The sequence below is a fragment of the Marmota marmota genome, unplaced genomic scaffold (genome assembly GCF_001458135.2).
Source record: "Marmota marmota marmota unplaced genomic scaffold, marMar, whole genome shotgun sequence".
Lineage (NCBI taxonomy): Eukaryota > Metazoa > Chordata > Mammalia > Rodentia > Sciuridae > Marmota > Marmota marmota.
The window spans coordinates 1,630,069-1,657,260 of record NW_026000138.1 but is presented as its reverse complement, the minus strand read 5'-3'; the positions used below and the strand labels follow the sequence as shown (position 1 = coordinate 1,657,260).

General features: G+C 52.0%; 1 protein-coding gene across 4 annotated transcripts in view; it reads right to left on the bottom strand.

The window, feature by feature from the left end:
- Positions 1-4,784: 4,784 nt before the first annotated feature.
- Positions 4,785-27,192, bottom strand: part of Abcb9 (ATP binding cassette subfamily B member 9) — a 28,061-nt gene continuing 5,653 nt past the window's right edge. For 2 of the 4 annotated variants that reach the window (XM_015502436.2, XM_048785523.1), the window contains exons 2-12: positions 26,072-26,771; positions 21,016-21,130; positions 20,364-20,494; positions 19,124-19,329; positions 16,993-17,190; positions 15,890-16,018; positions 13,349-13,537; positions 12,726-12,899; positions 10,074-10,233; positions 8,680-8,816; positions 4,785-5,985 (exon numbers count right to left, since the gene is read on the bottom strand). In XM_015502436.2, the coding sequence (XP_015357922.1) occupies positions 5,725-5,985; positions 8,680-8,816; positions 10,074-10,233; positions 12,726-12,899; positions 13,349-13,537; positions 15,890-16,018; positions 16,993-17,190; positions 19,124-19,329; positions 20,364-20,494; positions 21,016-21,130; positions 26,072-26,672 (2,301 nt within the window). In that variant the 5' untranslated portion in view covers positions 26,673-26,771 and the 3' untranslated portion in view covers positions 4,785-5,724. Of the gene's footprint in view, positions 5,986-8,679; positions 8,817-10,073; positions 10,234-12,725; positions 12,900-13,348; positions 13,538-15,889; positions 16,019-16,992; positions 17,191-19,123; positions 19,330-20,363; positions 20,495-21,015; positions 21,131-26,071; positions 26,772-27,192 lie in introns of those variants that run through there. The other 2 variants (XM_048785525.1, XM_048785524.1) reach the window with 2 other exon arrangements.

Below are 27,192 nucleotides of genomic sequence, written 5' to 3'. Positions count from 1 at the left end.
CCTGGAGGAAGGCTGGTTTAAAGTGGCAGTGCTTAGGAGGGCAGGGGTGGGGATGCCGGTCATTGTCACTGTGGGCTCTGAGCTACTTGCTGCTGGCTGCTCTTGCACCCGCTCAGCTGCTCTGTAACACCTCTGCCAGGTCAGTCGAAGGGCTGAGCTCACCCCCAGAAGTCTCCCCTCTCTACAGTGCAGCAGAGGAGGGCTTCTTCAGGCTCTTCTGATGATGCCATCCCCATCCCTCGGGGAAACTTGAATATGCAGAAATAGAACAATGAAACAAACAAGTGCCCAACACTCAAGACTGACCATTGTTAATGTTTTCCTCTATTTTTATTCTTTTTAAATATACACTTTTTACTTTTTTGCAGTACTGGGAACCCACTTTACCACTGAGCTACACCCCCAGCCCTTTTTAAAATCTTGAGACAAGGACAGACACCCTGGCACACGCCTATAATCTCACTGACTCAGGAGGCTGAGGTAGGTGGCCAACCGCAGCAACTTAGCAAGACTCTGCCTCAAAATTAAAAAATACAAAGAACTGAGATATAGCTCAGTGGAAAAGCACCCCTGAGTTCTATCTCCAGTACCATTAAAAAAAAAAAAAAAAAAGACGTGCAAGTTCCTTTCAGTTTTTATAAATGCAAATCAGGCTGCTGCAAACATCTGCCTATTAATTCCTCCAGAGCAGAGCTTTTCAAAATGCCTGAGATAGCAATGGGACATGAAATCAATTTTTTCTTAAATGACACAGACAAAATAATATGTAATAAGTTCTTTAATATTCTTTTATGAAGGTTTTCTGTGTGTGTGTACTTGGTAGGAGAGGTAAATATTTTTCTTACTAAGGATTGTGGTAAAACAGGTTTCAAAAACATTCCTCTCCCAAGAATTTTACCCTGAGGTATCTACCCAGCAAATTAAAAATGCATATGTAAGTGAAAATTTGTCCAAGAAAGTTCATAATAGCACTACTTACAATAGCCACAGCCACCCAAATGTCCACAAATGGAGAATGGATAATTAAAATGTGGCATATCTGTGTGTCTGTCTTGGTACATTTTCTGTTTCCATAACAAAATACCAGATGCTGGGTAATTTATAATGGGTAGGGTTTCATGGGTTCTGGAAGTCAGGAAGTTCAACATGGTGCTGGTATCAGCTCCACATCTGACGAGGACCCTCTTACTGCATCAGACATGGCTGAGGGTATCATGTGGTAAGACACAGAGCCCCATTAATCTACAAGTGCCCACTTAGACAGGCAGAGCCCTCTTGACCCAATTTCCCCTTAGAACACCTACCTCTCTACACTGCCACATAACAAGCAAATCTTGACATAAGTTTCAGAGGAGACAGACACATCATATCCAAACCATAGCACCATACAATGGAATGTTATTCAGCCATAAAAAAAATGTGAGCACTTGGTTAAAAAATCATTCAGAATTTCAAACTGTAACTAAAGAGCATCGAACCAAGCGTGCCCTTCTGAGCACGAGCCCTCTAGCAGCGGCACGGGTTGCACAAACCAGCCTGCCCCTGTCTGCCCTCCACCCCCAACTCCTCTCACCAGGACTAAGCCTGCTCTGGGTCTCACCTCCATTCTGTCTCGTCCCTGCTTGTTTTCCTGGTGGAACAGGCTGCTCTGAAGATGCAGACTACAACAGGTTTCCCTGGTTGCCTAGCATGGTGCCTGGGATGGAGGAAGGGCAGCAATATTTACTAAATTAATTGAAACAGAAAAGTCAGCTTTCAAAAAGACATCCCTCTCCACCTCATCCCACTGGGATGCTATAATCTAAAAAAATAAAATGAACAAAAGATACCAAGTGTTGGTGAAGACACAGAGAAATTGGACCCTTGGTGCATCGCTGGTGGGGAAATAAAACAGTGCAGCCACGGTGAAAAGTTGGGCAGTCCCTCCAAAGGCTAAACTTAGATACCACATGACTCACCAATTCCATTCCTGATGTATACCCAAGAGAAGTGTAAACACGTCTTCACCAAAATATGACTGTTCTCATCAACCCGGTTCATAATAGACAAAAGGCAGAGCAGCCCAGATGTCCATCAGTGGATGAATGGACAGACAAAATGTAGTCCACTCATACAATGGACTATTATTCAGCCATAAAAAGGAACAAAGTCCTGACATGTGACAATATGGATGAACACTGAGACCACTATGCTGTCACATAAGGCCACATATTGTATGATGCCATTTATATGAAATATACAGAATGGGCAAGTCTGGAAAGCCGATCGGTGGTTGGCAGGTGATGTAGGGAGAGGAGCATGTGGGGCTCACAGGATGGGGCTTTCTTTCAGAGGAATGAAAATGTCCTGAGCTGGAGAGTGGTGAGGGCCACACAACACTGTGGACACCTTAGGTGTCACGGACGATAAGTCCATACTATGTGCCTTTTACCTCAGTTGAAAAGCATCACCTCGCTAAATGTGATGTGGTGCCCAGATTGAGTCCCGGAACAGAAAAAAGACATTAGCAGAAAAGAAAGAGAAATACGAAAACAGCCTGGAGTCTCGCTGATGGTGACATGCCCGCATTGCTACCTCGATGACCTGAGATGCATGTACAGGGGAGCTGGGAGGGCCACACAGGAACTCTGCAATGTCACCGCGATTTTTTTGTCAACCTAAAATCATTCCAAAATAAATAATTTATTCTTTTTTAAAAGCCACCAGGCTGGGGCTGGGACTCAGTGGCAGAGCACTTGCCTAGCATGCATGAGGCACTGGGTTCGATCCTCAGCACCACGTATAAATAAATTTAAAATAATAAAGGTACATCAACAACCAAAAAAAGAAAAAAGAAAGACATATATATATATATATATATATATATATATATATATATATACATACACATACACACACACATATATATATCTGTTTTCTGAAGAGGGGCTCTTGGAAGTTCTTGGTCTTTGGAAAGTTTTTTTGTTGCCCAGGGCCCATTTCTGGGTCTGGATTTACGGATTGGGGAGCTGGAGCTGAATGCCTTGCCTGGGGGTAGAAGAACATGCTGGGGTCCTCAGCCTGGGAGGGGAGGGATGAGAAGAGAGGTGGGCAGATGGGACAGGGGGAGGGACAGGCGGGGGAGGGGCAGGGGCAGGGGCAGGGGCAGGGGCCCCACAGCAGGTGCAAACTCCTCCGCAGGGAAACTCTAAGGATTTTGGAGAACAGGCACAGCCAGTGTTGAGGTTGCAGGCTGGAGGCGCACAGTCTGAAGACTGCCTAGGGTATGTTCACTGGTCCTTGCTTTTATCAAGACAGTTTAAGACAATCTATAAAAAGCAGCTGATCTGGGGCTGGGATTGTGGCTCAGCCATAGAGAGCTCGCCTCACACGTGCAAGGCCCTGGTTTGATCCTCAGCACCACATAAAAATAATAAATAAATAATAAAGTTATTTTTTAAAAAAGCAGCTGATCTCCCAATAAGATTGGAATTTCCAACTTCTCTGGAAATATCTGAAGGTCTGCTGACTCTCAGAACACCTAAGCCCCACCCCCAAAACTAAATTCAGGGCTGAGCATTCCCCTGTGTAGTGGGTTGAGTGGTGGCCCCCAAAAGATACCCATGTAAAATCCTTGGGACCCGTGAATGTCACCTATTTGGAAAAGAGTCCTTTGCATATGTGATAGTTAAGGATCTCAAGATGGGAGCATCCTGGATTTCCAGGTGGTCCCCCAATCCCACTACAGTGTTCTTTCAGAAAAGCAGAGAGACACGGACACAGAGGCAACGGCCAGTTGAAGAGGGAAATCGCAGGACAGGGTGAAAGGTAGGCCAGGGGCATGGCCCTGCTGACCCCCTGCTGTTAGACTTCTGCCCTCCAGAAAGGCTGAGAGAACATCTTCATTCTAAGCCACCCAGTTAGTGGTAAAATTTCTTACAGCAACAACAGGACACTAATACCCTGTTCCCAAGGGCCCTGGTCCCACATAGGAGCGCAGAGCAGGAGGTTCATCCTTACAGTGTACCCCTCATTACAGATGAGGACACAGAGGCCCAGAGGGGTGGAGAAACATGGGAGGTCACTTAGAGCAGTCTTGATTCTCCCTGGGATTTGGAGAAGATCATTTTTGTCCCCTCGCACAGGCCCATGGAGACAGACTGATGGGCATGAATGACTGCACCGGAGATCCTGAGGACAGAGGAGCACAGATGGGGGCTCTAGAACACTGGGACAGGCCCTGGACCACCCAATGACCTTTTGCAACTGAGCAGGATCTGGTGAGAAACTTGACCAGAGCCGAGTGTGGTGGTGCACACCTGTAATCTCAGCCACTCAGGAGATAGAGACAGGAGGATTCAAGATTGAGGCCAGACTGGGCAATGGGCAACTTAACTGAGCAATTTTTTTTTTTTTTTTTGGTACTAGGCATTGAACTCAGGGACACTCAGCCACGGAGCCACATCCCCAGCCCTATTTTTTTCTTTAATTTTATTTAGAGACAGGGTCTCACTTAGTTGCTTAGTGCCTTGCTTTTGCTGAAGCTGGCTTTGAACTCTCAATCCTCCTGCCTCAACCTCCTGAGCCACTGGAATTACAGGTGTGTGCCACCTCACTTAGCTGGGCAAGTTTTTGAGGCCCTGTCTCAAAAAAATAAAAAGGACTAGGATATAGCTCAATGGTAGGGCATGCCTGGGTTCAATTTACAGTACCAAAAAAACAAAACAACAACCAAAAAAAAACCCAAAACCAAACCCTAACCAGGAAATGGGGCAGACGGCCCAAGAAGAATCAGAGGTCAGGAGTCAGAGGTAGTACACTTTATTGACTGGGTTCTCCCAATATCTCACAACCCTGGACAAAGCTGGTCCCTGGGCTTTGCAACAGTCCCATCCACCAAACAGAAGAGAAAGCATCTTGCAAACAACCAAGGGCCTCCAGACAGCCGAGTGACAGGGTGGGCGTCCAGATGGCTGCCAGCCAGGGGAAGAAGGAGGCAGGGCCAAGGGGGCTAAAGCGCTGGGTGTGGGCTGGGTGCACCCCAGAGGCCCTGCCAGGCCTGGCCAGCCCCTCACTCCCCCATTGAGGTTTGCAGTGGTTCACAGTGAGACTGGCTTTGATTGGCAGGGGGCCGATGGGCAGCTAGATGCCTCCCACTTTCCCGCCCACCCCTCCCGCCTGACTCACCAAGCTGGGAGGAGGGAGCGACAGTTCCACTCCACCCCTGTGCTCCCCTCTGGGACAGGAAAGCCCCTTTTCTGGAGGGGTAAGGGTGAGCCTAGTTCTTTTCTGGCATCTCCCAGACTATTAGGAAGGGCTCTTCACTCCTGGCTCAGAAGTTTCTAGAACACCTTAGTGAATTTTCCCATCATTACTCCCAATTAGAAAAATGTTTTTGAAATCTAGGAGTTGACTGTAGTGCATCAAATCAAGCAGTAAAAAAACCTGGTAAGGTCATGGTTTAAAAAGGCAGCTGCACCTTTGCTAGGAGCGTGGGGGAGCAGCAGGGGAGACCAGGCGGAGAGAGCAGAGGGGTGCTCATGGCAGCACAGGCTGGAAGTGCCCTGGGAGCAGGGTGGAACCAGGGCAAGAGCAGGAAGCGGTGAAAGGTGGGACGTGGCAGGTTGCCCCCCAGTGCCACGGACCTGGGCTCGGAGGGCAGCTGGGAGCTGCTGTGGCCCCACGGGCGTGTCTGCAAGGCAGGCGCCAGAGCCTCTGCCCCACTGGGAGAGGCAGGGGCCGAGGTCAGGCCTTGTGAGTGCCATTGCCCAGTGGCTCCTTGTGACCGGCTGTGTAGTCCGAGGCGGGCTCGAGCCCCAGCATCTGGCGCTGCACCAGCCTGGCGTAGAGGCCGCCCTGGGCCAGCAGCTGCTGGTGCGTGCCCTGCTGCACCACGCGGCCCTTGTCCAGCACCACGATGAGGTGTGCCTTCTCCACGGTGCTCAGGCGATGCGCAATGATGAGCACCGTGTGCTTCTGCAGGTTGCCGTGGATGGCCTGCTGGATCTGGGGGGAGAATGGGAGCTGGCTCATGGGGCTCTCCACCTGACTGCCTGGGCCACCCACCACCAGGCTCCAGGCCACCCCTTACTCTGTGGCACTGAAACTCAGCTTCTCTTTGAAAAACAAGAGCTGGAGCAGAACCTGATAGCTGGATTTTGTTTAGGAGAGACAGAGCTCAAGGTCCGACACAGGGAGGGGGCTTGGTGAGTGGCCATCAGCCCTGACGCTCAGGCCAATGAGACCAGGCAGAGCCTTCAATTCCACACTGTGCCTTGTCACCAAACGCACTCCATGAACAAAGCCTGTGGCTTCCCCCTCCTGTTTGTCTCTCACTACTCCTTCTCACCTGCAGGACTCCAGCTTTTCTCTCTGGCCCCTAAATATTCCCCATGCAGCCTTAAAATGCTGGAGTCAGAGCCAGGTATGGTGGTGGCTTGGAGGCTGAGGCAGAGGATCGCAAGTTCAATGCCAGCCCCAGCAACTTAGCAAGGCCCTGAGCAATTTAGCAAGAACTTGTCTCAGAATAAACAGGGCTAGGGATGTGGCTCAGTAATTAAGTGCCCCTGGATGCAATCTCCAGTACAAAACCAAAAACAAAAGCCCCAAACAAAAAAACTTTGAGTCAGTTAAACGCCTGCTGCAAACCCTCCAAAAGCTTTTTGTCCCCTTCTAGGATACATCCAACCCCGCTAGGGGATTTCTCTAGTAGTGAGACCTTCCCTGTGACACTGTGATGGTGGGTACATGACATTCTACACTTGTCAAAAGTACATCATCAAGAGTGAGCCCTGTCACAGGTTTAGGTGATAAAGCATCCACGCAGCTTCACCAGCTTGAACAATGGGTCACTGCTGCAGGAGGTCAGGAATGGGGGCAGGAGGGGAAAGAGGAGGGTGTGTGGGAACTCTCTGCTTTCTGCTCCATTTTCTTTAAACTTAACAACTGAAATGTCAAGTTGGTTAATTTTCATGAAAAGTTCAAACTCCTCGAAAGGCTGGGGGAACCCACCTCCCTGTGACTGTGCCCCTGCCTCTCTCTGTTCGACCCTGGCTGCAGCCACACTTTTTGCTCCGCTTTGAACGTGCCAGGTTTGTCCCCCGCTCCAGGCCCTTGTACCTGCTGGCCTAGCCTTCAGGGGTGCCCTCCCAGAACTCCCCATAGATGACTCCTTTTCTTTCTTCTTTTTGTTACTGGGGGTTCAACCCAGGGGTTCTTTACCACTGAGCTACATCTCCAGCCCTTTCATGTTTTATTTTGAACAGGGTCTTGCTGAGTTGCTGAGGCTGGCTTTGAACTTGCAATCCTTTTGTCTCAGCCTTCCCAATCACTAGGATCACGGGCATATGCCATCACACCTGGTTTAGCTGGCTAAACCCTGGCAAGAACCACAGAGCTCTCAGCATATAAGCTCCTCCAAACCTCTGTGCCAAGAGATGACCAAACTCTAGTATGGCTTCTAGCAGCACGAAGCGGTATCCCAAGATGACCCAGGCCCCCTTATCAAAGCATCTGCTAGAGAAAGCTCAATGTGGCCAGGGGGACTTATTGTTCAAGTCAACACCTGCCACAGGCCCCAGACTGTCCTTTCCTGGAGCATTTACTAGACAGGGCTTAGAACATGACCCCTTCTCTATTCTTTTGAGAGGTGCCTGTGTCTCCTACAACTCAGGACTCAAAAGGCATTGACTGGGCTGTCATCATCAGGAAGGATAGGGCCCTTATCTTCCAACCTCTGTGGGAGGCAGGATCCTAATTCAGTCACTGCCACTAGTCACAGGTGGCCTCATTGCATCCACACCGGGCACCCTGCACCGTTTTCCACTAGGACCCCTGATCACTCCCCCTCCCCTCCCTCATTCTCCCTCTAAAACAGCCTGGGAACCTCTGCACAAATGAGAACAGAGCTCAATCCTCTGAACTACAAGTAGTTAATGAATAAAATCTTGCTTCAGGGCCTCCACTGGGCCTCCACTCTGACCAGCTGTGTTTGTCTTTGATGATAGGGGCCCCTCCCAATCTGTGTCTCATGACATTTCATTTTCTTTGTAGCATAGGCCACAGGTGAAACACCTGCCTGCATCCTTGTTTATTATCTGTTTTCCCTACAAGAATGGAAATACCATGGGGACTGTGGACTTGTTGCGTGGGGACAGAGGTCTTGTTTGGTCAGCAGGCCACTGTAACCCTGGCGCTTAGAATAGTGCCTGGTGCTAAGAGGGGGTCAGTAATCATCTCTGGAATGCAGGGATCAATACAGGGCTAGATTGCTAGCTAGCCATCTACAAGCACATTACTGGACCAATTAAAATTATTTTACCAACGAAAATGGGACCAAGAGAGAAAAAGTAACGAGTTCAAGGTCATGTTACCAATTGCAGGTTGTGGGGTTTAGGGTGTTGCTTGCTGGTAGGTCACCTGTGCAAAACTACTAAGAAACAGACTAAGCTAGAGGGTGGGGCTTCTGAGCCGGGTCTGGTCACGATGTGCTTTTGTTCCTTATCACATAACTCAGGGTGACCGGGCCTGGGCCACCTCTTCTCTGGCTCTCTACCCTCTGTAAATTCATCAGTTCAGGGAGCCAATGGCCTGGGTAGCCCCTGTGGCATATCTAGGCCCTTCCCTGTGACTGGTGAAGGGGAGACCCAGGCCACCTGGAGCTGCGACTGCTTCAGTGTCCCCTGCCATCCTGCCACTCACCAGGTACTCGCTCTCGGCATCCAGAGCACTGGTGGCTTCATCCAAGATGAGGACGGGAGGGTTCCGCACCAAGGCCCGGGCCATAGCCACCCGCTGCTTCTGGCCACCTGACAGCTGGGCACCCTTCTCCCCCGTCTCTGCATGGTGGAGGCACAGGGGCAAGTGAGTTAGCAGGAGGCGGCTGGGCAGCCCCTGGAAAGAGCAAGAGGCCTGCCTGGGCAGTTTTAAAGGGCCGCTGGCTAGAACTGCCAACCAGTAGAAAGGTCACGAACTGGCATTCCCACCCTATTTGTAAGAGGCTGCTACATGCAAGTGGATCCACGTTCCCAGCTCTGCCCATTCACCTGGCACAAATCCCATGTGTGATCACACAGTGTGCTGGTGAGGCTGCAGCTGTGTCCCGCCCTCCCAGAGCAAGCACAGGTAGTCCCATCCTGTGCTCACAACACCAGGCTGCAACAACCTGAGTATATCATCTGCACTGTGCAAAGGTCTTCATCACAGGTGCACGGCCTGGGGCAGCAGCCTGCCTCAGGAAATTTCCCTACCTACCATCATTCCTGCACAGCCCGAGGCATGTGGCGTGTGTGACTCACAACACCGCTATTGCCACAAGTAAATCAAAGCAGCTCATCAAATGAAATGTCCATCAGCAGGAGGAGAGTCAGTTACCAACTATCATAAAGGCCTGTGCACTGCTGTGCACACAGTAAAGAAAAGAGGAAGAAGAGGAGGAGGAAGCAGCCCCTCCATCAGCGTGGTGGCTCACCAGCATGGAGCTAAGTCAATAGAGCTGGGTGCACAATAGAAAGGCCATTATTTTTTTTCTGTAAAAGGGCAGGGGAATAAGAACTCACATTTATATTTACAGGACATATAAGAAACCAATGAAAAGTCCTGCTGGGGGTAGGAGGGACGGGGGAAGGAACAGGGACACAGCTTTTCCTTATACACCTCCTCATATGTGTTTTTATTTTGAACCCACGGGATACTCCCTGTTCAAGAATCACATTTTAAAATCTATAGGAGGTGCTGAGGGAATATTGACCAAAGGTTACACATTCTAGTTAGGAGGAAGCCACTGTACAATAAATACGGTGCTGTACTTAATAACAGGGTATCACCTAGTTGGAAATTGCTGAGAGTAGCTCTGAATTGTTATTACCCTGTCTCAGAATAATAAAAAGGGGTGGGGATATAGCTCAATAGTACAGCACTCCTGGGTTCAGTCCCCAGTACCAAAAAAAAAAGAAGATTCTGTTATGTGAATTTCATCTCAATGAAAGGAAGTTGAAAAGGTAAACAGTAGGTGGCAGAGGGCAGTCCTTAACCAAGAAGACTGCACCCTGAGGACAGACCCACAGGCACAGTGGAGGTGACGCTGGGCTCCGTACCTGTGCTATAGCCATCCTGGAGCTCCATGATGAAGCCGTGGGCATTGGCCTTCTGTGCGGCCTCCACCACCATCTCAAAGGGCACCGTGGGTAAGCCGTAGGAGATGTTGTCTGTGATGGAACGGGCAAACAGCACGGGTTCCTGGCTCACCAGAGAGATCTGTGCAGGAGCAAGGGGATTGTCAGAGAAGCCAGGAATGTGTCCATCCAGCTGTCACCAGCAGCCTCACCAGCCAGGGCCTGGCTGACGCCCAGGGTCTCAGGTTTGAAACCTAATCAGGCTGTGCCCAGCTGCCTCTCCTTGCCCCTTGCCTTCTTGCCGCCCCCCCCCCCATTCTCTCTCGTCCTGCTGGTGCACATGCCCTCAGCCTCCCCCTCACAAAGGGGGCTAGCTAAGCACGCTATTCTGGGCTAAGGCAAGTTCCCTGACCACCGAGAGGAAGTTCACTGACTGTCTCTGTCCTGGGGAAAACCAGAGTGTGGGAGAAAGTGTAGAATGCAGCTCTGTGAATGCAGCTGCCCATCAGGAAGCAAGAGGCCACAGCAGGCCTCCAGGCCACAAAGGCCTCCCTGGCAATTGTCCCCTCCCTTCTGAGGAAACAGTTCAAAGGTGTCATTGTCCTGTGATGCCAGTTAGGAATCTGGCCTACAAAAATAATAGTATGAAAAATATCATCTCAATACTGTAAAAAGAATGAATGCATGAATGGAAATAACCTAGCTGTACATAAGCTGGGGATTGGTTAAATAATTACAGTACATCCACACAGCCAAATTGCAGTGTGTGTGTGTGTATAGTTAAAAAAACACTATGTACATGTACAATGTACATATGCCTCCATATGTTGGTATATTTCCTTAAAATATATGGAAATATATTTTTATGGAAACAAATTGGTAAGCAACTACAAAATACCAGTGCAGGTTACTTCCTAGACAGGGAAGGTGGAGGGGAACTCTCCTGGCTTAGTTATAAAATTCACTAAAACTGTGGGGCTACAGTTATATTGTGGCATTTTACTGTTTTGTTTATGGGAATTAAATTTTTGAATTTAAATTATGAAGAAGGTATTCACACAAGATGAAAACCAATGGCAATAAATACATGAAAAAGGGTTTCATATCTGTAGTTGCTGGGAAGTGGCAGAAGACCCCCCAAAGCTGCCCCTATACATGCAACTTCTAGCAAAATACAGGACTTATGACATGAAGTGCCTGAGAACCCGAGAGTGCTCACTGCTGCAGTCTGCACCGCTCTACCCAGAGGCCTCTTCCTGAGGCTAGTGGTCAGCAATCTGGAGGGCCGCATGCTGGGCCATCTGCCAGCCATCTGTCTCTGGTTAATATGTTTGATGCGGGGAGAGTTCCCAGTCCATGGCCTCTGCCACCATCTAGAGCTTGGCCAGTAGTTCTGGAATTTCTGTGACAGCCCTCAGGTTCTCAAATGACTTAGTTCACGTTGGTGATGTCACCCCCTAATAGTTGGTGTTCCTTATAGGGCATATGATCTGAACCCATTCAGGCTTCCCTGCTCAGCACAAGGCTGGGTGTTGAGGCTCCTTCTGAGGTTACCAAGGACTGCGTGGTCAGGAGCAGTTTCTTTGGAGTCCTGGAGATGACCCAGATGTGGAACAGCTGGAATTCTCAGCTGCTGCTAGCGGAAGGTTGAATTGATTATAAGCACCCTGGGAAACTGTCCTGGCAGAATTTGTTGAGGCTGGGGATCAGCATCTACTCCAACCAGGCTTTTCTGCTCTGAGGTCATTCTTCAGGAGAACCTAGCCACATGCCCCAAGAGACAGGAACAAAGTTGTCCACATCCCTCAATAGTATCCTTGGTAATGGTAAAAAAAAAGAAAGCCACCCAAAGACCCATCAAGAGCACAAGGCATAAATAGGTTGTGACATGTTAGCAGAACAGATTATCATCTGGCAATGAAGATGGATGGACCCCAACCCCAACCTCAGCCTGGACGGCTAAATGATGCTGAGCCGAAAGACAGGCAATGCCAAGGAAAGGCTCATCCTTCTGCGTCCTCAGGGATGGGTTCCAGGATCCCCTCAGGTAACAAATTCCACAGATGCTCAAGTCCCTAATAATGGCACTATTTGTATATAACATACCCACATCCTCCTGTAGATGTCCAATCACCTTAGATGACTTGTAATACCTAACAAGGCTGTGTAAGGGCTATGGAAATGGTTGTTACGCTGTATTGTTTATGAAACAAGGACAAGAGAAAAGTCTGTACACGTTCAGTGCAGATAATTTAAAAAATATATCTCCCATCCATAGTTGGTTGAATCTGCAGACGCAGAACCCTGGATACAGAGAGCCACACACAGAACTCTGTCTAGATGAAGTTCAGATCAGATCATCTCTGGGTACACACAGATGGTAAAACTAAGGAAAAGTAAGAAAATGGTGATCATAAAAGTCAGGTGGAACATACTCTTGAGGGGAAAAGAAAGGGTACATGGGGTTTCTGGAGTGCCAGAACCTTCTATGTCATGACCTCATGATGGTGCATTGGTGACAGTTCTGTGAACTGCACCTTCTCTGCCTCTGTGTCACAGCTTGCGTGAGAGATTAGCCAAGGTCAGAGGAAGGCCAGAGGGCAGCGAGGGCCGTGAGGGCCTGACCACACTCACCACACGGTGCAGGTACTTGTGGTCATAGGCACCGATGGGCTTGCCGTCCAGTAGCACTCGGCCTCCCTGCAGGGGGTAAAAGTTCTCCAGGATGTTGACACAGGAGCTCTTCCCACTGCCAGAGGGCCCCACCAGGGCCGTCACCTTGCCTGGGGACAGGCTGAAGGAGACATTCTGCAAGGAACACAGGCACAGTGTGGGGTCACAGGTCCAGGTTCTAGGGCTGGACACTGTCTCAGACACAGGTGGGCGCCCTTCCCAGCCGCCCCCGCTCTTAGGCTGTGGCTGGGCACTGCTGATCCCTGGGTGTTCTCCTTTCTAAAACGCTTGATTTGGCAGCACTTTCATATTTGCTGTGTCCTCTGCCTGGAATATTTCACTGCAGCAAGCCACCTGGCTGGGTGTGGCTCCTTGGTCAGGTCCAGCTCAAAATGCCACCTCCTCTGAGAAGCCTCTGACTATTTCACCAATCTCACGCTGCTCCCCCCCACCACACCCTGATTTATTTCCTTCCCAGAGCTTATTATCTGGAGTCCATCTGTTAAGGACACGCCTTGCCCAGCTGGAGCCCAGACTCCTGAAGAGGGTAGGATGACGCTGGCAGCCTCCCGTCTGCCTCTCACCTGTAGGACCTGGGTGTGGGGCCGTGTGCGGTAGGTGAAGGTCACATTCTCAAAGTCCACACGGCCCTCCAGGTGGTCAGGGGCCAAGTCGCCATCGTGCACCATGGTGGGCTGCCGGTCAATGAACTCGAACACCTTCTCAGCCGCCCCCACGCCCTGCATCAGGCCACTGTAGACAGAGCCCACAGACTGCAGGGAAGAGACATGTTCATGTCCCCAATATCCGCTCCTGGGACCCTCTGAGGTACCAGAGATACGAGGGTGTGCAGGGAGCAAGGACAGAGCTGCAGCTCTGGGGAGACACAGGGGCTGCTTCCAGGACACCTGCTAACACAGTGGACACTGACAATAACAAAAGACAAGGTGGCCAGGAGTATGTGTGCCTCAAGGTCATTGCTACCAATTCTCACCCCCACCCAGGAGAAGAAGAGGAGACAGAAATGCAGAGAAATGAACCTGTAAGAATGTGCCAAGGCAGTGATCCCACCTTGGCTGGTCAGCTGCCACCACATATTTTAATTTCAATTTTTAAAATGGGTCTTGAGGGGCTGGCATTGTGGCTCAGTGGTAGCGCGCTCGCTTAGCAAGCATGAGGCCCTGGGTTTGATCCTCAGCACCACATAAAACAAATAAAGGTATTATGACCACTACAACTAAAAAATAAATACTAAATAAAAATGGGTCTTGATGTATATCTGTCATAAGTAGACTCTCCTTGGATAAAAATATACCCAATGTAAAGGTTAATTGTATTAATGGCCCATTTTATTAGTGCTTTCTACATGCTATGAAGTAGGTTCTCTCATAGGCACAGGGGACTCAAGTATTTGCCCCAGGTCCCATAGCCAAGCAGTTGCAGAGGCAGGATTAGAATCTGGGCACACCTGGTTCCTGAGCTTAGGTGCATCAGTGCCATAACTGAGTGTCCTCACTGGAGGAAAGGGGGTAAGAGCAACACCAGGGCATGTTGCTGTGGAGATAGGGCTTGGCCTGTGATGCTCAATATGCCACAACTAAAACTGTCATTAATACTAACAGTATTACTACTAAGACATGAGAACCGGGTGGCTTCTTTTTCACGCTCCTTTATCCCAGAGATGGCCATAGTTACCAATGTATTGTATCTTTTCAGCCCTTTCTCTGTGTGTTCACAAATACATGCACATCATAGCCAATTCATTTTGAGATTTTAAGAATGCACAAATGAGGGACTGGGGCTGTGGCTCAGTGGCAGAGCGCTTGCCTCACATGTGTGAGGCCCTGGGTCAGATCCTCAGCACCACATATAAATAAACAAATAAAATAAAGGTATTGTGTCCATCTACAACTAAAAAAATATTAAAATAAAATAAAAAGGGCATCAGACTACCCGGCTCGATCAGGGGTTTTCTGTTTGTGTTGGATAGTGTGTTTTAGTTCAGAAAAGTCTGCCTCATTCCTGGAGGGCTGCCTAGCATTTCTTTCTTCCTTCCTTCCTTTTTAATTTTTTTTTCCTGTGTTGAGACTCAACCCAGGAGTGCTCTACCATTGAGCCACATCTCCAGTCCTTTTTCTTTTGAGATGGGGTCTCATTGGGTCGCCCAGGCTGGCTTTGAATTCGGGATCCTCCTCCTTAGCCTCCTGAATCTCTGGGATTTCAAAGTACGGACATACCATCTCTGGCACAGAGATGTACCATATTTGTCCTTTGGCTGATGCGGGGGCATTTGGGTTGCTTGTCACTCACGCAAATGGACAACGCTGCCCCAGACATCCTTGACAGGCTTTTGCCCACTGGCAGTGAGTATTTCTGAAGCATGGATTCCCAGAGGCAGAATGATTGCCGAGTCCATCAGCAGCACAGGGGTGGCTGCAGTGGTCCCCACATCTGGTGTGGGTGCGGGGGCTTTTTCTCTAGGGAGGAGGCGCACGGAGAACCGGCAGCGCCCCTGCAGGCACTGACCGTGGCCTGGGCCAGACGCTCAGGGCTCCACCTGGCTCCACCAGGGCGGTGGGTGCTTGGGGCTGCTGCGTGGGCTGGCCCTAGGGGTCACGGGAGGACAGAGCCCGCTGCGCACACAGCTCTGTGGACCTCCTTCCCTTTTCCAGCTCACCTCCCACACCCATTCCCCAGTTTTTGGGCACCTCCCAGACAAACGGGTGTGGTCCACCCAGTCGCAGGTCTGCTAGGCGGGGACCTAAATGCAAGCCCAGTCTGCAACACCCCTGGCTGCCCGTGCTTGGCGCCACTCTTCACGGGGGCTGAGCCGAGGTGCCACCTGGCCAGCTCTGAACACAGCTCCCCACCCAATGTGTGGGCAAGTCACTTGACTTCTCTGAGTCTCAGTTTCCTTTTCTGTGAAATGGGAATTTCAGAACCTCTCAGGAAGCTCTTATGAGCATTTCCTGACGTCAACTGTCACTGCCATTTGGCTGGATCCACAGAGTCACCTGTTTGCAGGACCTTCATGGTTATGATGACCTATCTTAAAGGAGACACCACGACACCCTCGGCCCCCCACCTTAGCTGCTCTCCCTATACCCTCCCACCCAGGCCCTCACCTCCATACAATCCCCCAGGACAAACTCGTAGATGATGAAGGCGATGAGGTTGCCGCTGGTCATCTGTCCCGAGATGACGAGGTGGCCTCCATAGTAGAGAATACTGACCTGGACCACCAGCAGCGTGAGCTGGGGTGAAGGGAGAGGGTTTGGGTCACTGGGGCCTTGGCTCAGATCCCACCCCTGTCTCTCAATTCCCTAAATCCCAGGGAGGTGGGGACACAGGGAGATGAGAGCAGCCCTTGAGGTCTCTGCACACACAGCCACAAACTCCAACTCCAGCCATTGGCACGGAGGTCCGCCCCACTGTGGCCTCTCCCTCAGGCCCTCCCCTCCCCCTGCCCTGGAGAGGTTCCCCACAAAGGCCTCCAGCAGGGGTAGGCTGTGGGCTTGGCCTGAGAACAAGGCTTCCTTTGTAAGGTCCTGGCATACACACACCACCCCAAGCTCCTCAGCTGGCCAAGGAGAGCTATTAGTCCTCCTCATTGGGAAAAGCGCGGCTCAGAGAGGTCGCTAAAGCTACACAGCCAGCTGGACAGAGTGGGACAATGAGGTCTGTTTCCTCCCAGCTAGGCTCCATGAAGGAGGGGCTGTGTCTGGGGCACCCTTGCCCCCTGTTGCTCATGGGGGGTGGTCTGGGAGATGAATGGACTGGTACTTAGAACAACCCACAACCGGCCCAGGGCCACAGTCTGTCTCATCCCCAGCTCAGGATGAGGTCAAGTCTGGACCACAGGTACCTTTATGGATGCTACAAAATGTACCTTCTCCCCTCTGCCCCCACCAGCCACCTCTCAATGGGGCCGCATTCTCCGGGAGGGCCCGGGACTCACCTGGGGAGTGTGAGGCTGAGGCATGAGACCTGCCAGAAGGTGGCCTAGGTGGGCCCCAGGTGAATGAAGAAGGTCCTACCCTTCCTGCCACCCATGCCCCAGAGATAGCAGAGGCGCCCAGAGGACATGCACCAGAAGGCTGCATTCTTTTCTGGAAAGATCTCTGTGCTAGTTTTGACATGTGAGGATCTGGGCCAAGGTCCTGGATGGAGGGATTCCCCAGTTTGCATCCCATTCTCCACATCAGGCCTGCTGGCCAGGGGCACGTACCCCACTGCCCCAGACGTAGTACATGTAGGCAGCCGCCTCCTTCCGGTTCAGCTTGTACACCTGCTGCAGCTTCCGCAAATACACCTCTGCCTCCTCTTCCTCATTGGCAAAGCTGCGCACAGTCTTCATGGCGCTGATGGTCTCCTCAGCCGTGTTGCTAGCTCTGGCCAGGGCACTCTGGACCTCCTTGGAAAGTCTCTGTGGGCAGGAGGGGACAAGGAGGAGACCCCCCAAACAGACAGCCTCACTGTGTGCCGGAGCCCCAGGCCTCTCTGGACCTTTCTCCCTTTCCATGGTGCTGCAGGAAGTCCCTAGATGAAAGGAGAAGGTCCAGTTCCACTCCCACCCTGTCTCCTCCCAGCTGAGAACAGGCTCCCGCAGGGCCCTCGGGTTGCCGGCCCAGCTCCTGGGGGGTGAGGGGCAATCTTTAAGTCATCTTCAGTTCTCAAAGGAAGCCACTCATGACTGTGGGCTGGGAATTCTTTCAGAAAAGGAGCCTCAATTGTGATCCTGTGCTGGCATAAGAGCAGAGAGACCCTGGACAGCTGCTCAGGTTGTATGCCATTCGAGAAATGCCAGCTCTGAAGGGGGTACTGTTGACATCATCAGCATAAATTAGTGAGAGTCTGAGGGTGGCACAGAGATTCCAGAACTCCCAGCCAAGTTCTAGACAGCAGTAGAGGACACGCTTATGAAACCTGCCCCTGCTGTGTACCTATGATCAAAGGTAGATGTTTGAGGAGTGGTCCCAGGTGAAGGGCTCTGGAGGAGACCCTGGGCGGAGCCGTGCTCATCGCTCTAGTCAACACACTCAGAGCCTCAAACCAGCCTGAAGAGCTGCCTGCGAGGCCCAGATGGGATTGTGTAGCAGCGTGCCCCAGGACCTGTGTTCCATGCCCAGGCCACAGGAGGCACACAGGGTGCTGGGGTGCCCCAGGGAGCCTCACCGTGCAGCTGTGTCTGGCTACGGAGCTGTGTGTGTGATCTGTGGGGATGACTCGCTGGCCATATTTAACACAATCTGATGTGAGGTAGACAAGCTACGTAGAACTTCCCTGAGGCTCTGCCCACCTATACATGACGGCAGGGCCCAAGGCACAGAATGGGGACTCTAGGGGCCTGCCCATAACCCAGGGGACACTGGGACAGTGGCCCTGTCCAGCAGGAAGCGGGAGTTGGGAGCAGAAGCTCAGTTTCCAACTCTTTGCCTTCTCTACTCAATGAGGAAACTGGTGGGCTTGTGACTCAGGACTGTGGGGAAGAGACCCTTCCCCTGTGGCTAGAGAGGGTCATGGGAACTGGAATCATTTGGGACTGGGAAGGAGATGGCTTCCTTCACTACTCTGGCCTTAGATCACGAGTTCCAAAGGTTCCCATGGAGCTGGGGACAGTGATCTCTCCAGCAAGACCTAGTCCATCATGTACCAAAGCCTCTGCTTAGCAGCCCTCCCATGGACTGGGACCACTGGGGAAGGGGCTTCTGCAGCTGTCACGCTCACAGGCCTGCCTGTCTGGACCCAGCCTTGTCCCTTAGGACTCGTCACAGGCCTGCTTCCCAGCAAAGGCAGGGGCAGGGGGCAGCTGGAGGGGCCCAAGCCCCCTCACAACCCATAGGAAGAGTGAGCTGGTGGCTCAGAGTCCTTGCAAGACCTGTGCCTTCTGCCTGTCACCTCCTCCCTTATAGCGGGTGCCTGCCCCTCCCCCATCACTGCAGCCTTGCTGGCCACCTTGCAGCTCCTCAGACACCAGGCCCATCCCCTCCTCAGGGCCTTTGAACTGGCTGTGCCCGCTGGCGCTAGACGTCTACCTCCTTCTGATCCCTCCCAGCAAGGCTGTAACTGCCACTACCTGCGCTCAGTCTCTAGCTCTTCGCTTCCTGTTTCTCCTCGGCACTTGTCATCTCCCACAGCCCTGGGGGACTTGCTGTGATCATCACTTATGGTCCATTTCTTCCACTAGAATGGGAGCTCCAGGAGGGCAGGGCCTGTCTGTTCCACTGATGCCTCCCAGGCCTGCACATTGTAGGCGCTCAATGACTGTCTATCTGACGAGCAAGTGGATAAATGAACATAACCCAGCCTCCAGCTGGCCGGTCACCAGGCCTCAGACAGTGGGGCCAGGTAGGGCCTACCTTGTAGTACTTGCCATAGATGTTGGACACCATCATGATGATGGGGAAGCCCATGAAGGTGACCAGGGAGAGCTGCCACGAGAGGCTGAACATGAAGACCACCACGCCCGTGACCTTGACTGTGTTCCTCAGGAAGATGTTGATGTTCTGGGAGACCAGGTCGCTGACCATGGTGGTGTCCGAGGTGAGGCGGGAGATGAGGTCCCCTGGAACACAGGCAGCTCAGCTCCCGCTGCAGCAACAAGGGCCACTGTGGTGGGCGCAGGGGACACTAAGAGGCTCCTGACGCAGACACTGGGGAGTCCCTGTCTTCTGGGTAGGATGGGGAGGGCACTCCTCAAGGGCTCTTGGGAGCCCAGACCTAGTGGCCAGCATGGTGAGTAAGCCCCATGCCACCCCATCGTATAGGGGAGGCAAACTGGAAAGGGGCAGCAGTCCTCCTCCCCATGGAGGGCAACAGTCAGTGCTGGGGAGGGGGCGAGAGCAGTGCCCCTTACCTAATGTGGGACACTGGGCCCAAAGCCTGGCAGCACCTCCCAGCATTGGGGACTGAACCTAGGGCACTTCTCCACTGAGCCACATCCCCAGTACTTTTTATTCTTTATTTTGAGACAGGGTCTCACTGAGTTGCTGAGGCTGGCTTCAAACTCACGATCTTCCTGCCTCGGCCTCCTGGGTCACTATGATTACAGGTGAGTGCTTCCATGCCTGGGTCTGTTAAGTTATTGAGGCTGGCCTCAGCCTCCTGAGCAGCTGTGATTAACAGGTGTGTGCCCTGCACCAGGCTTGGCACTTAGTTATTTTTCCCATTTCTCAGAGGAGAAAACAGGCTCTGAGAGGTTAGTGGAGGAGCCAGGGTTTGGAGCAGGCTGGTCTGTCTCAGAGCTTGGGGTCTTGGCTGGACACCGGATTTCTATTGCTGCTCTTGTCTGTGTCCCACCCGCTCACCCCCACAGGTCACAGGCTGGGTAGTCCTGGCCCTTGTGGTTTCCACAGGGCCTTGCAAAGTGAGGCCTTGGCTCTAGCAGAGACCTGGAGTGGCCTGGCCAGGGTCCTATGGTGGCCACAGCTCACATCAAAACCTCAGTGGGTGGACCAGCTCTCCAGGGCTCAGGCCAGGCCAGCGGTGCCAGCCTACCCCTGGGTGCTTCCACCCTGAACTTGACATGGGAGCAGTGGGCCTGAGCCCACCACGTACCCAGGTAAGCCCACCCTTGCCCACATCACCAACAGGACCAACCTGTGCGATTCTCGTCAAAGAAGCTCGTCTCCTGAGACACCAGAGAGCGGAAGAGACAGTTCCTGAGGCGAATGTTCAGTCTGGCAAATATGAGGGTGAAAATGCCGCCCCGAATACCTGCGGCAAATGAGCTAATTGCAGATAAGAGATGTTATAGCACCGCGTCCTTCCGACTGCGACAACCACCACCCGGCCGCCCCTCCGCTGCTGGCAGGACAGCAGGAGCACCCAGCCTCAGGCCACTGTCCAGGGCTGACACTGTGGGGGTGTCCCTCCTTCCCTGCGGGAGCTCCCCATGAGGGCAAGGGCAGGCAAGGGGCTCAGCTCTGCCAGCTGACCCTCCCTTCCAGAACAGCACACTGAAGCTAGACCTTCTCTTAGGCCTAGGTTCCTGCTCAGAAAGCAGCCAGGGAGGGAAAGGGGCACCCTGAGGACCAAGACAAGAGGGTGCAGCACTAGGATATGGTCTGATCACAGGGACGAGGTTTCTAAGCCAGTTTGGGAGCTGGTCACCAGGCGACGGGCTGTCGGACAGGCCCCAGAGGCATTTCCAGCCCCCACTTTTCCTTGAGAACAGGCCCTGGCACCCCCACAACCCCCGTCCAGGGATACAGGCCTGGGGCGTGCAGGGCAGGGCGGGCCGAGTGGCTACCTGCCGATGGCCAGCAGACAGACGACAACGACAGCAGTGCTGAACTGGTCCATGCTCTTCTGGATGACGATGCTGTCGATGGCGCGGCCTGTGTAGTAGGGCAGGAAGGTCTCGCCTGGGGGAGGCAGGGCGGGCTCAGGGTGTCCGTCTGCAGCAGGAGCCCACACCTGCCTGCTCTGCCCGCTCCCAGGGGCTCTCCTCTGGGTAACTCTGCTTCCCACATGGGGCCCCGGGCTGCTCACTGCCCACCCCGCTCTGCAGACAACAGGGACACAGGAGACACTGGCTCTGACCGCACAGACTGGGTTGATGTTAGTGATGGCCACCAGGCATGGAGGGTGGTGGCCAAGGGCACATGTGATGATGGTCCCTTCCCTTCACGGCAGGCCCCGGCATCACCCATTTCTCAGCTGAGGAGCCACCCAGCAGGCAGTGGCTGGTGGAAGCCAAATCGGGTTATGCGCTTCTCCTGGGAAGACCCGGGAAGGGGCTGGTGTTCTGGCTCCATGCAGTGCTGATCGTTGCTGCCCCACCCCTCGTGGTGGGCACTTCACACCTTGCCAGGTGACTTCTCACCCTCTTGTCATCCTGTGGCTTCGTGACAATCCTGGAGCCTCAGAGAGGCTGAGTCATTCGTTCAAGATCACATAGGAAGTAAGGGGAAATACTGAGACTTGACTCAAATTAGCTTCCAATTCAGGGCGTCTTCCGTTGTCCCCTCCTGCTAGGTTCTGAATGTGTCCCCCAAAATTCAAAGTTGAATTTAATCACTAATATGACAGCATTACAGGCTGGGGCCTTGAAGTCCTCATGGATGGGATTAGGGCCCTTCTGCCTTCTTCCATGAGAGGACAGTGTCCCTCCTTTGGAGAAGCAGCAATGTGACTCCATCTGGGAGACACAGAGATGTCTCCTCACCAGATGTAAAGCCTGCTGGAGCCTTGATCGCGGACTTCTCTGAGTGGTGAGGAAGACATTCCTATTGTTCATAAATTACCAGTCTGTGGTATTTTGTTACAGTAGCACAAATGAACTGCTAAGACACCTGCCCCCCAGTAACCTGGGATGTCCACTCTCACGGAAAAGGTGGACACAGAATGTGGATGGCCTCTCTGGGCTCGGTCCCTGCTTGTCCCAAGACCTGTTTTTACTATAACTCTTTCCACAGAGAGAGTTAGGGTTGAAGCTGGGCATGCAGTAGGTGATCAATAAAGGTCAGTGAATGAAGTCTGGGCAGGTGTGGATCCTCAGCCCTGGCCCACTCTGCTTAAGCTGGCTGCCAAGTTCCTGTGGTTCTAGTGCTCTCTGCTGGATTTGGCAGGAACTACAAGATGGAGGCCTAATGGGCTTCAGACCCCATAGTCTTCAGCCAGATGGGGTCTCCAACCGCAGCTGCTCAGTGCTGCCCGAGTTGCAGTTCTGACTCAGTTTACCCACAGAAAAGGCATCGGTGAGCTCCAACCACAAGCATCGATGATAACGATGACTTTCCTGGGTCCCAGGTGTTGTGTGAGGCATTATGCAAACTAACCTTTTCCTCTGTGGAATCTGCACGAGAATCACGTGAAACTCCAAATCCTGCAGCTCTGCTTTTGGGATATTTTCAGAGTTCCATCGCCCTCACTGCTCTCACCGCCTCCACCTTGCTCCAAGTTGCCAATCTTGCCTGCACCAGCTCAATAGCTGCTCCTCCCCCTCCCCCTCCCCCATGGGCCTGTCCTCCTCTGTAGACAGTGGCATCCTGCTAACGTGACTCAGATGGTTCCCATCCACTGGCTCCCAACTCAGCCAGGGTAAAAGCCAAAATCCCCTGCCCCACCTAGTTTTTAATTTTTTTTTTTATTTAATTCTAGGGACTGAACCCAGGGATGCTTTACCACTGAGCTTCTTCCCAGCCCTTTTTATTTTTTTGAGACAGAGTCTCAGTAAGTTATTTAGGGCCTAAGTTGCTGAGGCTAGCCTCAAACTTTCCATTCTCCTGCCTCAGCCTCCCAAGCCACTGGAATTATAGGTGTGCACCACCACCAAAGCCAAAGTTCTGCAGTGACTCACAACAAACCTACACCACAGGGTCCCTGGTGAGCAACCTGACTTTCTCTCTCTTGCTTACCCTGCTCCACTCTGCCCTGGCTATTTCTTGGGCCAGCAGCCACCCTTCCACCAGGACTTGGGCACAGCTAATCCCTCTGCCTGGAGCACTTTTTTTTTGGTCTCGGGGATTGAACTCAAGGGTACTTGACCCCTGTACTCCTGAGCCACATCCCCAGCCCTATTTTGGATTTTATTAGAGACAAGGTCTCACTGAGTTGCTTAGTGCCCTGCTTTTGCTGAGGCTGGCTTTGAACTCACAATCCTCCTGTCTCAGCCTTCCGAGACACTGGGATTATAGGTATGCACTACCATGCCCAGGTGGGACATTCTTATCCCAGATATCTGCTCCCTTACCATCTTCAAGTCCCAGATGTCACCCCATGATCCCACAGGGCTGGTATTGTTATTTTTCCCATGGAAATGTACACTTTCCACAGAAGAGGAAACTGGAGTTCAGAGTGGTTAAGTACTTACCCACATTTATGTACCTGGACTGCCAAGAATCCACATTTAAGAATCCCAGTTTATGGCTGGGATAGAGCCTAGTGGTAAAGTGCTTGCCTAGCATGCGTGAGGCCCTGAGTTTGATCCCCAATAACGTAAGAAAAACAATTTAAAAAATTCAAAACAATGTTAGAAATCGCATTAAAAAAAGGAATCCCAAGTTAATAGGAAATACTCAACACAAACTAGCCTTTTTTCCCAATGGGTGATGGGTTGATTTTGGTTTTATTCTTTTTTCCTGTTTTTAGATTATGGGGATACAGAAAAAGCTGGGCATGACTCAATGCCCTTGATTGAAAAATAATGATCAATTTCCTTATATTTGCTGGATGATCTTGCTAGTCACTGTGCTTTCTCTCATCTAGTTCCCACAGTCTCACCTAATTCCAGCAGAGGCCCCCCATTTCAGCCGGCCAGGGTGGCTCACTCCTGTTATCTGCCCACCCTCTGAGATTGAGGTAGGAGGATCTTGAATTCAAAGCCAGTCTCAGAAACTTAGTGAGACTGTGAGTAACTCGGTGAGACCCGTCTCTAAATAAAATACAAAAAAGGACTGGGGATGTGGCTCAGTGGTTAAGTGCCCCTGGATTCACTCCCCAGTACAAAAAAAAAAAAGACACCGTTTCAGTGTGGAAATCTGAGATCGGAACTTTCCTGAAGTTCTCTGAATTTGGGGGGCCTGAGCCCAAGTCTGAGCCCTTGACCTTGGTGCAACCCTGCAGGCTGGCAGAATCTGCGTGGCAGTCTTGTAGGACGCTATATTCCCTGAGCACAACCAGCTGACACAGGGCACCAGTGGGTGGGGAGAGGAGGTGCAGACAGGGTTGACATCTGCCTGCTGTAGGATAGTCATTTGCTTACCCACTGACTCAGGGAGCTTGTCCCTGTGCTGGGCACTGGGACCCAAGTGAGTTAGGCCTGGCAGGAGGCAGGAAAACGTGTGATTCTTATGTCATCAGTATACAATCGAGTGCAAAGAGCCACGGTCACAGATCTGAGAAGGCTTTTCAAGGAGGGACGTCCAGGCCTTGGAGTGTGACCAGGAGAAACTGCTGGTGAAGTGGAAAGGGGTCCCCTGACACTTGTCACACATATTACTGGGAATGTTCTGTGCCTGGAATGTCCCAGTCCCCCATCAGCTCGCTGGCCTTCACCACCACAGGAATGATGGGACTATCTGCCCCTTTGACAGACAAGAAGGCTGAGGCCGGGGCCCATCACACACTATGAGGAGCCTGAGACAGTGGAGGGCAGGCAGCAAGAGGAGGGGCTACAGAATCGGGCCAGTTACAAGTGTGGCCTGTCTTCTTGGAGAATGTCCTGGCTTTTCTTTCTGGTGCTGGGGATTGAATCCAGGGGCACCCAGACGCTGGGTTACATCCCTGGCCCTTTTTTTTATTGAGAGAGAGAGTCTTGCTGAATTGCCCAGACTGACCTCCAACTTACAATCTTCCTGCTTCAGAATGCCAAGTCACTAAGACTATGGGCATGAGCTGCTGTGCCCAGCTAATTCTGGGTTTGTCTCTATCCCAGGCTCAGATCTGGTGAATTGAAATGCTGAGAGTCATAACAGCCAATATTCCCGTGTGCTCATCATGATGTGCTTAGCCCTTGTCCTATCTGTTTTTATTCAAGTTTTTCAAGGCCTTGAAATAAGAATGCTGCTAGTCCTCATTCCATAGACAAGAGAAGTGAGGTTGAAACAGGTCACACAGCAATTCAGGGAGCAGTGCTGAGGTTCTAACCCAGGCCTTGTGAACCTCAGAACCACAGAGTTTGGATCCTGCCATTCTACCTCCCCACCATGGTGCTGGAGTGGGCCAGACCCAAGAGGCAGCATGTTGACCTCAAACCAAGGCACAGTGGCACATAGGCAGAGGTAACTAACATAAAATTTTGCAAAACAATGTTTCATCTTATCACAGGCAAGGTACCCTTAAGTTTTCTATTCTATTTTGTTTTATTACCAAAAAATGCTTTTGGCCCAGCATTCCCACTTTCCGGAATGTATTCTTTAGATCGAGCTACATTCACAAAATGTGTATGAACAAAGTTATTCATTTTGAGAGGAAAAGCCCCAAAATAGCCCAAGAGCCCAACAACGAGGAGACTAGGATGCAGTTGCAAGATGCAGCTGAAGGGCAGAGATGCAGGGTGCATTAAGGGAACAGAGCCTGGAGCTCAGAGGTCAGGGGTGACATGCTTTTAGGTGCTTGCTGCCTAGGGAAACACTGGGAGTAAGAAAAGAAAGGTGAGAACTTGTTTCCTGCCCCCTGGAATTTTCTAGAACATTCTCCCAGAGTTAGTCCTGGGCAGGAAGATCAGGGTAGTCAGGAGTAGAATTAGGTAGGAGTGAAATTCGGGTTTCCTTCTCTTAGCACCTGGAGGTTCGACCTGGTAGGTCAAACACTGAGCCCTCAGCCCTCGTGTGACCCGGGCTGTGCCCCAGGCCCTCACTTACCCAGAGCCGCCATGATGAGGAAGAAGGAGGCAGCCACAAGGAAGGCCATATCGGGCTTGGTATAGGACAGCAGCTTCTGTAGCGTGGCCCCCGACGCCTGCTCGGCTGCAGGTCGGGCCTCCCTGTGGAAGCCCTCAGCCTCGGTGGCCGCCCCTGGCTCCAGGGCTTCGGCATCTGGCCTCACGGTGGACAGCAGCCACCAGAGCAGGAAGGAGGCGGCCAGCGAGACGTACGTCCACACAAACAGGGCCCAGAACCACGGGTCCCGGATGGGCCTGCGCACTTCAGAGAAGAGCAGCAGCTTGACCATAGCGTAGATGCCCACCAAGAGGCACACGAGAGTGATGACCACCCACGAGGCCCGCAGCCGCCGCGGCCCCAGGGCACTGTTCTTGGCCACCCCGATGGTGGCCCCCAGCAGCAGGCAGCTGCGGTACAGGCAAGCTGCCCAGAGGTCCAGCACCGAGTCAAAGATGTTGAAGTGACGGATGTCCTCCAGCAGGCTGCGGTCAAGGTGGCTGAAGGCATAGATGGCCGTGGTCACACCGACGTCCATGCTCATGAAGGCCAACGTCACCACCACTGCCTTCCATAGCCGCATCCTGCTGGCTGGCCGCAGGCAGGTGCCAAGGGGCAGGCACCAGGGGCAGGCCGTCAATCACGGGGGCAAAGCCATCATGGTCTACAGGGCAAGACTGACCTATGGGGCAAGCATCAGGCAGGGGTTCAAGTTGGTACTTTCTGGCTGTATGACCTTGAGCAAGTCACTTGGCATCTCTGAGCCTCAGTTTCCTTATTTGTAAAGTGGCAATAACAAGAGTGCTATGACGCTTCCATTCACTCAAGGAACATTAATATTCCCACCTGTAATAGGCCAAGCCTGTTCTTCGGGTTGGGGATTTAACAACGAACAAAAACAACAGATCCTTGCTCTCGTGAGATGACAGGGTCATGTGGGAGATAGATTAGTAAGTAAATGGTATAGAATGTTGAGATTAGGGCTGGGAGGGGAAAGGAGGGGTAAGAAGTGAGGGGCAAGAGGGTAATGGGGGAGTTTTACCTCGGGGGGGGGGGGGGCCAGGGGGGAGCAGGTCGAGATCGTAAGGGAACGATTGGACGTT